The sequence below is a fragment of the Trichosurus vulpecula genome, chromosome 9 (genome assembly GCF_011100635.1).
Source record: "Trichosurus vulpecula isolate mTriVul1 chromosome 9, mTriVul1.pri, whole genome shotgun sequence".
NCBI classification, from domain to species: domain Eukaryota; kingdom Metazoa; phylum Chordata; class Mammalia; order Diprotodontia; family Phalangeridae; genus Trichosurus; species Trichosurus vulpecula.
Genome location: NC_050581.1, coordinates 185913760 through 185927732, shown reverse-complemented (window position 1 = coordinate 185927732; position 13973 = coordinate 185913760). Strand labels below are relative to the sequence as shown.

At 45.9% G+C, this 13973-nt stretch overlaps 1 protein-coding gene across 6 annotated transcripts in view; it reads left to right on the top strand.

Moving 5' to 3' along the window:
- Positions 1 to 11193: 11193 nt before the first annotated feature.
- FLNB (filamin B) overlaps positions 11194 to 13973 on the top strand; it is a 158920-nt gene continuing 156140 nt past the window's right edge. For all 6 annotated transcript variants that reach the window (XM_036739515.1, XM_036739514.1, XM_036739513.1 and 3 more), the window contains exon 1: positions 11194 to 11601. In XM_036739515.1, the coding sequence (XP_036595410.1) occupies positions 11310 to 11601 (292 nt within the window). In that variant the 5' untranslated portion in view covers positions 11194 to 11309. The remainder of the gene's footprint in view (positions 11602 to 13973) is intronic.

Here is a 13973-nt window from a genome sequence, read left to right as displayed (position 1 = left end):
GGGATTAGGCATCTAGAAAAGCAGATCCTTGAGGGATAGCTGGGAAAGTCGAGGGGAGTGCTCTGTGCTAGGAGCAGTGATCACTGTCTGTCTGTCCATTGCAGTATCCCAGAGGCTAACAAATACCCTGCCAATATGTGCCAGGCTATCCAGAGCATGTGTGACAGCTTCCTCAACCAACTGGACTGCTGGGAAGCTGGGCGTTCGGGTTGAACGAAATTTCTGGTTAGCTTAGCATTACCCAGAAACCCTTTTTGGTTCAACCCTTGCCGGGCAGAATCTTCTGATAGTGTCTCTTCCAATTCTAAACATCTTTAATTTTATGAACTCATGTTCTATGTCTATGTGTCCCCACTTGTGTGCATGCATCTCGGGAAGACATGTTGAACATAACAGAATCTTATTTTCATAAATGATGAAGCAAGTTCTCAGGGACTTTGTTTTCAAGTACTCAGACATTCATTAAATGCCTACTATTTGCCAGATACTGTGCTTAGGTGCTGAGGCTACAAAGATAGGACTAAGAAGTCCCTGCCCTCAAGAATCTTCCATTTTATCTGAGGAAACAGCATGTATGTGTATATACATATATGTATACATGTATATACCCATATATACATACATATGTATACATACATCTTATTTCTCCAGAGAGGAGACTTTATATGTATGTATGCATACATATATATATATATATATTCATACATATACATATGTTTGTTGTTGTTAGGTTGTTTCAGTCATGTCCAACTCTTTGTTACCCTGTTTTGAGGTTTTCTTGGTAAAGATATTGGGGTGCTTTGCCATTTCCTTCTCTACCTCATTTTTACAGATGAAGAATTGAGACGAATGGGATTAAGTGACTTGTCCAGGATCACACAGCTAGTAAGTGTCTTTGAGTCAGTATCTGAACTCAGCAAGATGAGTTTTCCTGACTCCAGGCCCAGTGCTCTATCCACTTCGCCGCCTAACTGCCCCTTTGAGTTCAAATCTGGCCTCAAACACCTATTAGCTATTTGACCCTGGGCAAGTCACTCATGTGCTGTCTGCCTCAGTTTCCTGCAAACTGGAGATAATAAGTAGCACCTGTATCCCAGAGTTGTAAGAATAAAATAAAACATTTTGCAAACTTTAAATCTCCTCTATATGTTAGCTATTACTATGATAACCCGAATATTTACAAACAAATACAAGTTAATTTGGGGGCAGAGGGATGATGGAGGGGCTAGAAACTGAGGAAATCAGAAAAGACTTAGACTGGAAGTTGGCAACACTTGAGCTGAGTTTTGAAGGAAATACGGGTTTTTCAGGGATTCGAATATAAACGGTTTTTGTCTAGGACTGAAGGAAGTGTAGGGGAAGGACCTAGGAGTCAGACTGAATGGGGACAAACCCTAGAAGCTTCTCTCTGTAAATAAATGCCTTGTCTCAGCTTTTTTTTCTTTTTTTCTCATTTACCTTTCTTTTTTCTGAAGCCGAGTATAGCAAAGAAGGCTAGTCAACCAGAGAAACAGAAAGCAGAAACTCAAAGTTTCTTCCTGGGGCTGTCTGGAGGGGTGACAAGCTTTTTAAAAAAAAGGCCAAATCTTCAGAAGGGAAGTTTTCAGAGCCTTAATTGGGAAGGAGCATCTGAACTGAAGTGTTGGGGGGAGGGAGAAAAGGCACAGCTCCCCCATCAGCTAGACGGATAGAGAGAATATGGCTGGAGACCAATACTATTTTACATCAAACCAGTTTTTTTTTTTTTACATCCAACTCATTTTTTATTCCTCCAAAATTGAAACGACTAAACAACAATCAACTATTATGTGCCAGGCACTATGTGGGCATGAAGACAAAAAGGAAACAAGCTTACATTCTCTTAGAGGGGACCATATGTTCATATCTAGGCATAACAACCGATGGGATGGGATTGGCTGGCCATAAAACCCTCCTGGGATTTGACATCAGCCCTCAGATGGGGGTATGTGTGGTTCCATAGGTAAATATAAAACAGATAATTCTCGAGAAGAGCGGATGATAGCATTTTCATTTTTCTATTTTCAAATTTATTAGCATTCATTAAAAGAAATTTAGTTCCAAATTCTCTCCCTTCTTCCCACCTCTCCACCACCCACTGAGAAAGTAAGCAGTCTAATACCAATTATACATGTGAAATGATGCGAAATGTTTCAATATTATTCATGTTGCAAAAACAAACAAACCACACAATAGAAAGCAAGAAACACAAAAGTAAGTTAAAAAAAAGTCTGCTTCACTGTGCACTCAGAATTCATCAGCTGACTTTTTGGAGTTGGATAACTTCTTTCATTATGAATCTTTTGGAATTGCCTTGGATCGCTGTGTTGGTCAGAGTAGTAAATTCTTTAACAGTTGATCATCCTTACAACATTGTTGTTACTGTGTTCAATGTTCTCTTGGTTCTGCTTGCTTCATTTTGCATCAGTTCATATAAGACTTCCCAGGTTTTTCTGAAACTATCCCCTTTATCATTTCTTACAGAATCATTTCTTGCTAGAAGAACATTCTACCACAATCATACGCTGTAACTTGTTCAGCCATTCCCCAATTGATGGGCAAACCTTCAATTTCCAATTCTTTGCTAGCACAAAAAGAGCTGCTGTAAATATTTTTGTATGTATAGGTACTTTTCTCTTTTCTTTGATCTCTTTGGGATACAGACCTAGAAGTGGTATTGCCGGGTCAAAGGATATGCACAGTTTTATAGCCCTTTGGGCAGAGTTCCAAATTGCTCTCCAGAATGGTTGGATCAGTTCACAACTCCATGAACAGTGCATTAGTGTTTCTGTCTTTCCACATCCCCTCCAGAATTTGTCATTTTCCTTTTCTGTCATGTTAACAAATTTGGTAGGTATAAGGTGGTACTTCAGAATTGTTTTAACTTGCATTTCTCCAATTAATAGTGCTTTAGAGCATTTTTTCATATGACTATAGATAGCTTTGATTTCTTTGTCTGAGAACTGCCTTTTTCTATCCTGTCCATATTTATCAATTGGGGAATGGCATTTATTTTTATAAATTTTGCTCAATTCCTCATATGTTTGAAAAATGAGACCTTTATCAGAGAAATTTGCTGAAAAACATTCCCCCCCCCTCCCCATTTCCTGCTTTCCTTCATATTGGATACATTGGTTTTATTTGATGATAACATCTTCTTGGAACAACTCCTGGGGAGTAAAAGATGACCTAATGCCCCCTTGCTCTAAGGTCATGGGAACTCTAGCTGGGCAACCTGGGTTCTTGTTTTACTCACAAAATTAAAAACACAAGTCTCACAATAGTGGCTCAGCCTATGGGAGCCAACCCATCCACCTGCTGGAGCAGGAGCTGCAGGGCCATTCCTAGACCAACTTTCTCTAAGCAAAGCTTCTTTTATTTTTTTTTTTCTTGACAGGGTGTGGATGCCATCAAAGTCAGGAATAAGAAGGCACATACCCTCCCAGGGTGAGGTCCACAGGAGATTGATGGCAGAAGGATTTATTTTATGTCTCTGTAAATGGAGGGCCTGGGTCACTCCCCAGCTGGCTCTCTTACTTCCTATGTGTCTTTGTGTAAGTTGCTTCCCTCTTTGGGCCTTATTTTCCTCATCTATAGAATGATGGGATTGGATTAGATGACTCTGAAGATACCTTCCAGCTCTAAGTCAGTCCGTTTCTCCTCCTTTCGATGTCAGGGAGCAATTGATTTGCAATTCTCCTGTGTTCTTATTATACATGATTTTGTATTTGTGTTACTTGTGCATCATAAGCCTCATTAGACTGCAAATTCCATGAGGGTACACTTTGTATGTCCCCCAGAGACTTGCAAGAGGCTTTGCACATAGTAGGTGCTTAATAAGTGTATAATGGTTCATAGGAGCACAGATTTAGAGCCGAACCTTAAAAGCCACTGAGTCCAACCCCCTGATGCTTAGAAACCATTAAGGGACTTGCCCGGGCCTACAGCTAGCAAATGGCAGAGCTGGATCTGAACCCAGGTCTTCCTGGCTCCAGGCCATCTGGCCTTGGACTCAAAGCCTTGGGCTTACCTTTGACATGTCCTAGCTACTAGATTCAAATTCCTCCTTTGGCCCATACTGACTATGTGACCCGGAACAAGTCAATTCCTCATTGCTCTAGGCAACTCTCTGAGTCTGGAAGGTGGGGAGAAGGGGCTGACCTTTATTTTCAGATGTGGATAGAGTGAGTTTCTTTACTACCTATATCAGGGTCCAGTTTTTTAAAAAAGTAATAATCGAATATCAATGATTAAATAATAATTTAATATCAATAATTCTGTTGAAGGTGAATTTCTTCTAAGTCCAATCAAGTCGACAATTTATTAAACATTTACTGTATGCCAAACACTCTGCTAAGTAACAAAAGTGCAAATAAAGGTGAAAATATGGTCTCTGCCCCCAAAGAGCTCCCATTTTTCAGGGACAAAATTCTTCTCATTAGAAAGGAGGACCTGGAGAGCTTTCTGCAATCTTCACCCATACATCAATCATGCCTGATCATACACACACTATTCCCCACCCTTAGGGTGGGGTGGTAGACAGATGAGCCATCCGTGCAAGGCTTGACCCACATATAAAACCTTGAGGTTTAAGTTGCTGTGATCACCTCCATTACACGTTTGCCATCATCCCATTGAAGTTTGTGGCATCTTTAGCCCATTATCTCCTCAAGTGTGTATGGAAGAATCATTGGGTGAAAGAGATTCTCAGTTGTGGGACCAGCCCCAGAGCAAAGAGCTGGAAGACATTCAGGTGTAAGGGTTGGAACCACAGGGCCAGGAATGAGTCATCAGGGGCTAGAGAGAACACAGTGGCATATGAAGACCAGAGTTTTTTCAGAAACCAGGAAGACCATGCAGAATGGATAGGGGATGATGTGAATACGCGACATCGGAGTGAAAATGGCTGGTAGCCCATGGAGCCACCTGGCCGTATGGCAAGTAGCAGAGTGTGGTTTCCACAGGTCAGCCTTGCTTTTCACACAACAAGCACAGTATACCTGTTTGAGGTTTGTGGAGAGGGTGGGGGATTCCCAAGAAGCCTCCATCCCACATCTCTGGTTAACCAGAAAAGGCAGAGCCTGTCTGAGGGTCCTAGAACTGGACGCTGCTAGGAGGCCTCACTCTATATGTCTTCAAAGTGCACGAGCATGACAGTGTCGGGCATTTGATGGGAGAATTAATCTATATCTGAAGATGTTATTCCAACTTACTTCTAGGGCTGGCCTGAGTGACATAATGAACAGTGATACTGGTTGCTATCTGGCTAATCAATTAAAATCAGCTCTCACTAAAAAAAAAAATCTCCTTGTGATCTTGTAAAAAAATAGAAACAAAAGCAAATTATTTTTAACTTCTTAGAGTGTCGCCAAGGAGGGTGACATATTTCAGCTGCTGAGTGCCTTTAACCTGAATTTCTTTTGCAAACTTGTAAATGGGATATCATTTTAAAACTTTTTTTTACACAGTAGATTAAGAAAATTGCGACAAAATATTTCTTTCTGAGTAAAAAAAGGCTAAATAAATAAGATTTTACAGGTAGAGAGTTCTGCACACCTCACAGGACCACACTTTCCTCTTGTCCTCTGTGGCTCTTTCCAGGTGACCAGCTGTAACGTTAGTGGAATAGAAATATCTTCCTGGCCCATTAATAGGCCTCACACGGAGCCCATTAAGGGAAGCTTGCTTAGAAGAGGCTTGCTTGTAGGAAGGCTCATATCTTTTGCTAATTTCTAATTAGGCACTGGGGGGGATTGCGATGACCTCTGGCTCTGAGGAGTGTATATATACTCTGAGGTGAGGTTTTGCTTTAGGGGCTCACTTATGAGAAGGATCTTGTGATTCCTTGGTGGAGACTCTGAGTGGCTGTGTGTTCAGAGCTCCCCAACTGGTCAGAGGTAAAGGTTTTCTTGATTCAGTGGTGGATGTAAAGTATGTAGCAGTTTTGCTTTGATTCAGGCAGTAGAGCCCTGTCTGTTGGTCTTTATTTCTCTGCTTGTATTTTCTCTGAAGTTCAGGGTGCTGACTTTTAAGTGAATGATATATATGTTTAATTAAAGAAGATTGTTGACCCCTTAAACAGCTATCTTTCCTAGTAAAGCAGATATAAGAACCTGTGCTAGCAGCCATCCTAGGTGTGCTGGTGTGGTTGCTGTCATACCAGCCCATTTTCTTCTCCTATCACCCGCTGTAAAAAGGCCATGCATCAGCTATTATTGAAAGGCAGAGTGGGAAAAAGCTGGCTTTTGAGTCAGAGGAACTGGGTTTGAATCCTGCCTCAGCTTCGTGCTGCCAGTATGACTTTGGTTAAGTCCCTTTACTTCCATCTAAGTCCCTTTACTTACATCTGTGAGATGAGTGGATTGGACTAGATCAGGAAATTTGAGCAGGAGATCTGTGGATAGATTTCAGGGTATCTGTGAACTTGAAGGGGGAAAGAAAATTGCATCTTTAGTGTTTTCACTAACCCCAAGAAGATGTTAACATTTCCTTCAATTATTGAAAAACATTAGCTTGAGAGGGGTTCCATAGCCTTTACTAACCAACCCAAGGGTCATAACATACACAAAAACTCAAGGAAGATCAAGAACACAGGACTGGGTGATTTCCAAGGTCCCTCCTAGCTTGAACTCTGGGCTTCTCTATGGTAGCAACTCCCAAAGTGTGGTCTGTGGATCCCTGGGGGTCCATGAGGTCAAAACCATTTTCATAATACTAAGATATTTTAATTTAACTTAATTTAAGATAATTTAATATACAAGAGAGTATTTATGTGTGTATATACACACACATTGCTGTTGAGTTGTGTCTGAGTCTTCATGACTCTGTGCGCCTTAGCATGCCAACAAAGTCTATGGGGTTTTCTTGGCAAAGATACTGGGGAGGTTTGCCATTTCCTTCTTTAGTGGATTGAGGTGAACAGAGGTTGTATGATTTGCCCAGCATCACATAGCTAGTGTCTGAGACCATATTTGAACTCAGATCTTTCTGACTCCAGGCCCAGCACTGAGCCACCTAGATGCCTCTTAAATATGCATATATACACATATATGTAGATATAAATATATATGCAGATGAGAGAGAAAGAGAGAGGGGGAGGGGGAGAGGGGGAGAGAGAGAGAGAGAGAGAGAGAGAGAGAGAGAGAGAGAGAGAGAGAATCCAAAAGAACAAAGGAAACAAAAGCTCTTTGGGAGGTCCTCAATAATTATTAAGACTATAAAGGGGTCCTGAGACCAAAAATTTTTGAGAATTGCTGTGCTCTATGTTATAAAGTTCTATGGAAAATGAGTTCTTATAAGAACACATTTCATAGAGCAGTGTTCAGGGTAAGGTAGATTTCCTCTTGGATGCCACCAGAGAGAACCTTGCTAACCCAGGGGCTTATCTGTGAAGAGGTGTGTTCCACAGCCTGGACCCTGAAGACAGCCTTATCCTGGGGTTTCTTGAAACGCACAATGTGGGGAAACAGTTTGGAGGAGCAGTGACCTGACGCCTGCAGAGGGTTCAAGCTCCTTTCCCTAGAATTGAAAAACAAGAGGCTGGTATTTAAACCTTTTGATCAGTGTTTGTTTTTACATCTCTCCTTCCTTTCCTCTTTGGCATCTACCTGCCTGATGTCTGTAAATGCAGGGAGTCCTTGCTGTTGGAAGCTGCCGCTCTGTTTATACTGACTTCAAAGAAGTTTATTTTCTGTGCTTCTCCCCACTGCAGCTGAAGGGGTTGTTTATAATTTTGACACCACCACAATTCAATTCCATTCAATAAACACTGAGAAATCTCACCTCTTGGTAGGCAGGAAGCAAAGGCCATCAGGACTTCAGAACTGGCAAAGGCTTTGGAGATTGTTTCTTCTGAGGATACCACCATCCTTCTACTCACTCTGGTTGGAATCTTGAGTCATTTAAAAATAACTTTTTTTTTATTAAATGCTTACTCATTAATAAACACAAATATTTCCAAATACAGAGAATTAAAAAAATACATCTCATTTCTTTTTTTGCAAAGGTGAAGGACCATGGGTATACTGCATGTACAATCAGACATTGTGGATATGTGGACTGGTTTGGATGAAATGCCTTTTTTTCCTCATTCATTTTTAATCTTTGTTACAAGGGATGGAAGGGAGATATTTGGAAATGAAGACAAATGATAATAATGAAAATAAGATTAAGAGAGAGGCAGAGATAGAGAGAGAGGGAGGCTTCTGTAGCAGTGTGCAGCTTAGAATCCCTAAAGCTCTGCTTCCATTTACATGGCTGTAGTCAAGTGTATATTGTTTTCCTGGTTCTGCTGACTTCACACAGCACCAGTTCCCATACATCTCTCCATGTTTCTCTAAATTGCACATATTATTATTTCTTATGGTGCAGTAATCTTTCATTACATTCATGTGACATAATTTGTTTAGCTATTACCCAACTGAAAAAGCCTAGTATTCTCCAAGTAATGCTATGTGTTCGCATCACAAGATACCAAAGGGCAGATCAGAGAAGCAAGACAAGTCATTATCCTCATCATGGTCACGATCATCATCCTCATCGAATGCTTTATTAAGCACCTACTGTATGCCAGACACTGAGCTGAACTTTGGGAATTCAAGGAAGGGTTCCCTGCCCTGAGGAAGTTCACAGTCTAATGAAGAACAATATGCAAAGAGCTATGTACAAATGAGGTGTACACAGTGTGTAAAGGGGATGTAATTGCAATGGGAAAAGACCTCTGGCAGAAGATGGGATCGATTTTAGTCTTGAAGGAAGCCTGGAATAGAGGAGGAGGAGCATCCCAAGCTATCCAATTGGGAATAGATAGTGGGGAGATGTAGATTGAGAAAGCCAATCATGGCATATGTGGATGGGAGCAAAGTATAAGAAGCCTGGAAAGGCAAGAAGGTGTCAGATTTTAATGGGCTTTAGAAGCCAAACAGAAGATTTTCCATTCGAAGGTCTTTATGCACTAGCAAGATGACTGGCAGCTGAATGGATGGTGTACTACAGTTGGGAGAGAGCTGAGCAAGGGAGACCAGTCAGAAGGCTCTTGCAATAGTCTAAGCATGAGGTGATGAGGGCCTGCAGCTGGGTGGGGGCTGTGGGATAAAAATGGAAACAAGGGGACATCTGTGAGAAACGTGAAAATAGAAACAAAGACACGGCCACAGATTGGATATGTGGGGTGAGTGTGAGAGCGGCATGGAGGATGAATCCAAGATTGTGAGCCTAGGGGACTGGCAGGATGGGGCTGGTACAATTAGCAGGGAATTGGGAAGAGGACGAGTTTGGAGGAAATGTAATGGCTTCTGTTCCGGATGTGTTGAGTTTGGGATGTCTAGTTCAAGATGTCCAACAGGCAGTTGACGATGGAACACGGGTGGTCAGGGCAGAGGGCTGGGGAAAGAGATCCAAGGATCGCCTCCCCAACACCTCCCCCCCCTCGCTTGCAGGGGGATGATAATTGAATTTAAGGCAGCTGATGAGCTCACCAAGCAAATTAACATAAAGTGAGAGAAGAGGGTCCAAGACAGTGCCTTGGTGGATACCCACCATTAGTGGGCATGGCTTTCATGAAGATCCAGCCAAGGGGACCGAAAAGGAGCTGTCAGACAGGTAGGAGGAGAACCAGGAAAGAGGAGTGTTGTCTTAAAAACTCAGAGAGAAGAGAGTGTCAAGGAGAAGAGGGAGATCCAGAGTGTCAGAGGCTCCAAAGTTACAGAATGAAGAAGACTGAGAAAAGAGGCCATTAGATATGGAAATTAAGAAATCCCTCATGCCTTGGGAGAGTGGAAGTGGAATGATAAGGTTGGAAAGGCCTTTTGGCTGGAAGGGCCTTCAAAGGCCATTCAGTCCAACACCCTCACTTTACAGATGAGGAAACTGAGGTACAAAGTGGCCAAGTCAAGAGACAAAATGTACTTTGTGAGTAACACGGATTGGCAGCTGGGACTGGAGACCAGGTGTCCATACTCCTAATATGGGATGACCTTAGAGAAGTCACTTATTCTTGCTAGGGGAGTTTCTTAAATCTTCTTATCAAATGAGGAACTGATCCCCACAGTTGTTAGTGCCTCCCTCCCCTCCCCTCTTCTAAATTGTTTGTATTTATTCTCTGGCAAGAATGTAAACTCCTTGAGGATTGGGTCTGTCTGCTTCGGGTCTTATCTCTAGCAACCGGCTTAGAATTCGTTACTTAGAAGAAGCTTAATAAAGCCTCTGGAATTCTGGAACTCTGGAATGATCCCCGGCCCCCAGATGAGTAAGATTAGGGACTGGAACCGTGATTTCTTTGGAATTAGGGAACTCCCAAGTGAGGACATTTCATCTACAAATGCAGGTTATTTTTAGAGAGTGGCCCACAGCACTGAGAGAACAAGGGGCTTGCCCAATTTCACTCTGCCACTGTGTCAGAGGCAGGGCTTGAATCCAGGCCTTCTCTAACCAGTACACCACACTGCCTCTCACATAGCACGCACTGAATGAATAAATGGAGTGAACCGGCAGCACTTGACACTGGCCCTGGCACATAGTAGGAGAATAAATGAAGTGAAGTGGCAGCACTTGGCACAGGGCCTGGCACACAGTACATACAAGCTTGCTGAATGAATAAATGAAGGAGAAAATTGCATTAGGGAAGGCAAAGAGCGTTGTTTAGGGGTTTAGGAGGCTCTGGAGCTGCGAGGCAGCTCGGGTTGATTCCAGTGGGGCTAAATCCGTGCCTCGAAGATTTCTCATCTCCTGACCTAGCAAAGTCTGACTCAGCCCAGCTCACCTTGCAGCCTCGCCTCCCCGTTCAGTTCCGTTTTCGTCCTCGGATCCCCAGAGCCCAAAAGATAGTAGGCGTACAGTAAGTGCCGGATGGATGGCCCGATTGGTCCCCACCGGGGGAGGGGCCAAGGACGACGCCCGCAGGTAGCCAGCTAACTAGGTGCTTAGAGGGCGGAGGCGCACAAGTTAGCGCCGCGGTTGGCATCCCGAGACTGGACGCAGCAGGCAGCAGTGAGCCGGGTCGGGCGGCAGAGGGAGACCGCTGGCCAGCGAACTAAAGGCTCCGAAAGGCGGAGAGGAGGAGGAGGAGGGGCAGGAGAGGTGGAGGAGGAGGAGCTGGAGTTAGCAGCCGGGGAGGGCCGGCGCAGGCGCGGGGCCAGGCAGGGCGCACGCCCGGGGCTGCGGGGCAGCAGAGAGCACCCAGAGCGGAGCCGAGCGGAGCCCCCGAGCCGAGCGGAGCCCGAGCCTGAGCAGCCGCAGCCGCACCAGCATCGCGCGTCCGCCGCAGCATCGCCTCGCCTCGCCCGGCCGCCGAGATGCCCGTGACCGAGAAGGACCTGGCCGAGGACGCGCCGTGGAAGAAGATCCAGCAGAACACGTTCACGCGATGGTGCAACGAGCACCTCAAGTGCGTGAACAAGCGCATCGGCAACCTGCAGACCGACCTGAGCGACGGGCTGCGGCTCATCGCGCTGCTCGAGGTGCTCAGCCAGAAGCGCATGTACCGCAAGTACCATCAGCGGCCTACCTTCCGCCAGATGCAGCTGGAGAACGTGTCCGTGGCGCTCGAGTTCCTGGAGCTGGAGAGCATCAAGCTCGTGTCCATCGGTCAGTGGCCCGGGGGCCTCGGGGGGCGGGGCGAGGGGGAGTGCCTGCGGGTACCAGCCCAGCCACCCCTTCCCCCTCGGCTGGGACCTTCCTGCCCCCGAATCCCCTTGCCCTCGCCTTCTCCCACCCTCTTCCCAATAACCTTCCCCCCTCCCCCCATCCCCTTCACCTCCCCTTCTCCCACCTTCCTTCCGAACTCCCTTCCCCTCCCCTTCTCCCACTCTCCCCAATCCCCTTCCCCTCCCCTTCTCTCACTCTCCCCCCCAATCCCCTTCCCCTCCCCTTCTCCCACTGGCCCCCCATCCCCTTCCCCACCCCGTCTCCCACTCTCCCCCCAATCCCCTTCCCCTCCCCTTCTCCCACTCTCCCCCCCCAATCCCCTTCCCCTCCCCTTCTCCCACTCTCCCCAATCCCCTTCCCCTCCCCTTCTCCCACTCTCCCCCCCCAATCCCCTTCCCCTCCCCTTCTCCCACTCTCCCCCCATCCCCTTCCCCTCACCTCCCACTCTCCTCCCGAATCCCTTCCTCTCCCCTCTTCCACCTTCCCTCGAATCCCCTTCCCCCCCGCCCCCCGCCCGGGATGGTTTTCGCGCTCCCGGGTTAGGGGTGCTGTTACCCGGTGTTTCCCTCTCGGTCTCCGTGTGTGAAGTTAAGCCGGAGCCCCTCTTCAGAGTTTACTTTTGAGGGTGGGTCTAGCCTTTGATCCTCCTGAGCTCCCTTGGGTGGGGGGGGGGGGTCTGGCCTCTACCTCTGTACTGAGTTGTAGTTTTTTGCCCGGGGGGGTGGCGTGTAACACGTATCTTTTCCTGAGCTCACTTTTTTTTATTGGGGGGGAGGGTCTAGGCAGTGGTCCTTCCCAGAGCTGGAGGGAGGAGGGAAGATCTCAGTCCCATTTCTTAGTTTCATTACCTTGAGCTAGAGGGGCTGAGGGTGGGGAGGGGGCGTTTATCGAGTGGCTCGAGGGCGCTAGACCCCCCGGTCCCCAAGGGTAGTGGTGAGGGAAGGAAGCTGTTGGGCTGTCCAACTGGAGTGTGCGAGAGCTAGGTGTGGAGGGGGGCATAGCCACAGGGCTATTTGCACAGAGAATGGTCACCGTCGGCAGCAGAGAAGAGGACTAGCCAAATAACCTAGGACCTCCCCAGGGGTGCTCCCACCGGGGGGTCTGTGGCCCTCTGTACCTGCACCTGCTTGGGCAGGTTAGCTGGCCCAAGCCAGGCTTGTGCTCACACCCGTTTCCCTCGGGGATAGCCCAGCTGGACTGGCTCCCTGCTTGGGTAGAGGCGCCCTGCCTAGGAGACAGACTTTGCTTGTTTAGGGGCAGGCAGCATGGTGCTGGGGAGCAGCTGGGATCCAATTCTTGCTCTTTCTGATCTAAGCCAATCCAAGGCGTTAAAGCTTCAGTTTCCTTCTCTGTAAAACGAGGGTTTAGAGACGCCCCAAGGCCCCTTACATTTCTTAGTGTTTGAGCCTATGGACCCTTTCCCCTGAGAATTTCTCCTCTGGTAAGGGCTGGGGGTGGAGGTGGTGATCCACTGGCCACCTGAGGGTGGGGAGGGAAACCCGAGGGTCTGTCTGTGCTTTGGAACCAAATGGGAATCTTGTCCTGGGGCGTGGCTGAGCTCACCTGGGCCTTCTGTCCCATCTGGAATCACCCAGGATGAGCTTGAAAGGCCCTGCCCCTCCTGAGGAAAGTAGAGGTAAATGCCTTCAGTCTTTTAAAATATTCCTTACTGGGATCGTGTATTGCTTTAAGATTTGTTGGAAGGAGAGGCGTGGATCTCTAGTATTCCAGGTCCTCTGGCTTTTAAACAACCCCCTAAATAACTTCCAAAGAAACAACAGGAACAAAAAAACCAAGAGAGCCTGGAATTGAAAATGCTGGAAGCTGGGTTGGGTACTTTAAAAAAATTTGTTGAATTGTAGGAATGTTATTTCTCAGGATCATTCTGTGGAAGAAGGACCCACCCTTAGTATCATCTGACTTGAAGTGCTAGGTGCCCGCTACATCTCCTTTTGGTCATAGCCTTTGTGTATGCCAATGGTGGCTAACTATGGATATTTTGTGACTCAGTTGTGTGGAATAAGGTGGTCTCGGTTAGAGTTTGATAAGTGTTGTAAATAAAAGAATACTGGTCTTGAACTCCAACCTTCCAATGCCCAATGAGAATCCTTGTCTTTGTCATTAGTTAGCTACGGGACCTTTGGTCAATCTGAATCTGTTTTTTCCATCTGTAAAATGGGATAAATAATCCTTTTGCACTACCCTACTGCTGGGTTTCTTGGGAATTTGTAAGCTGAAAGTACTGTAAAGTGTGGATCGTTGTTGTTAAAAACCTATATCATTTTCATTGTTAGAACTGTGTATGTCTGTCT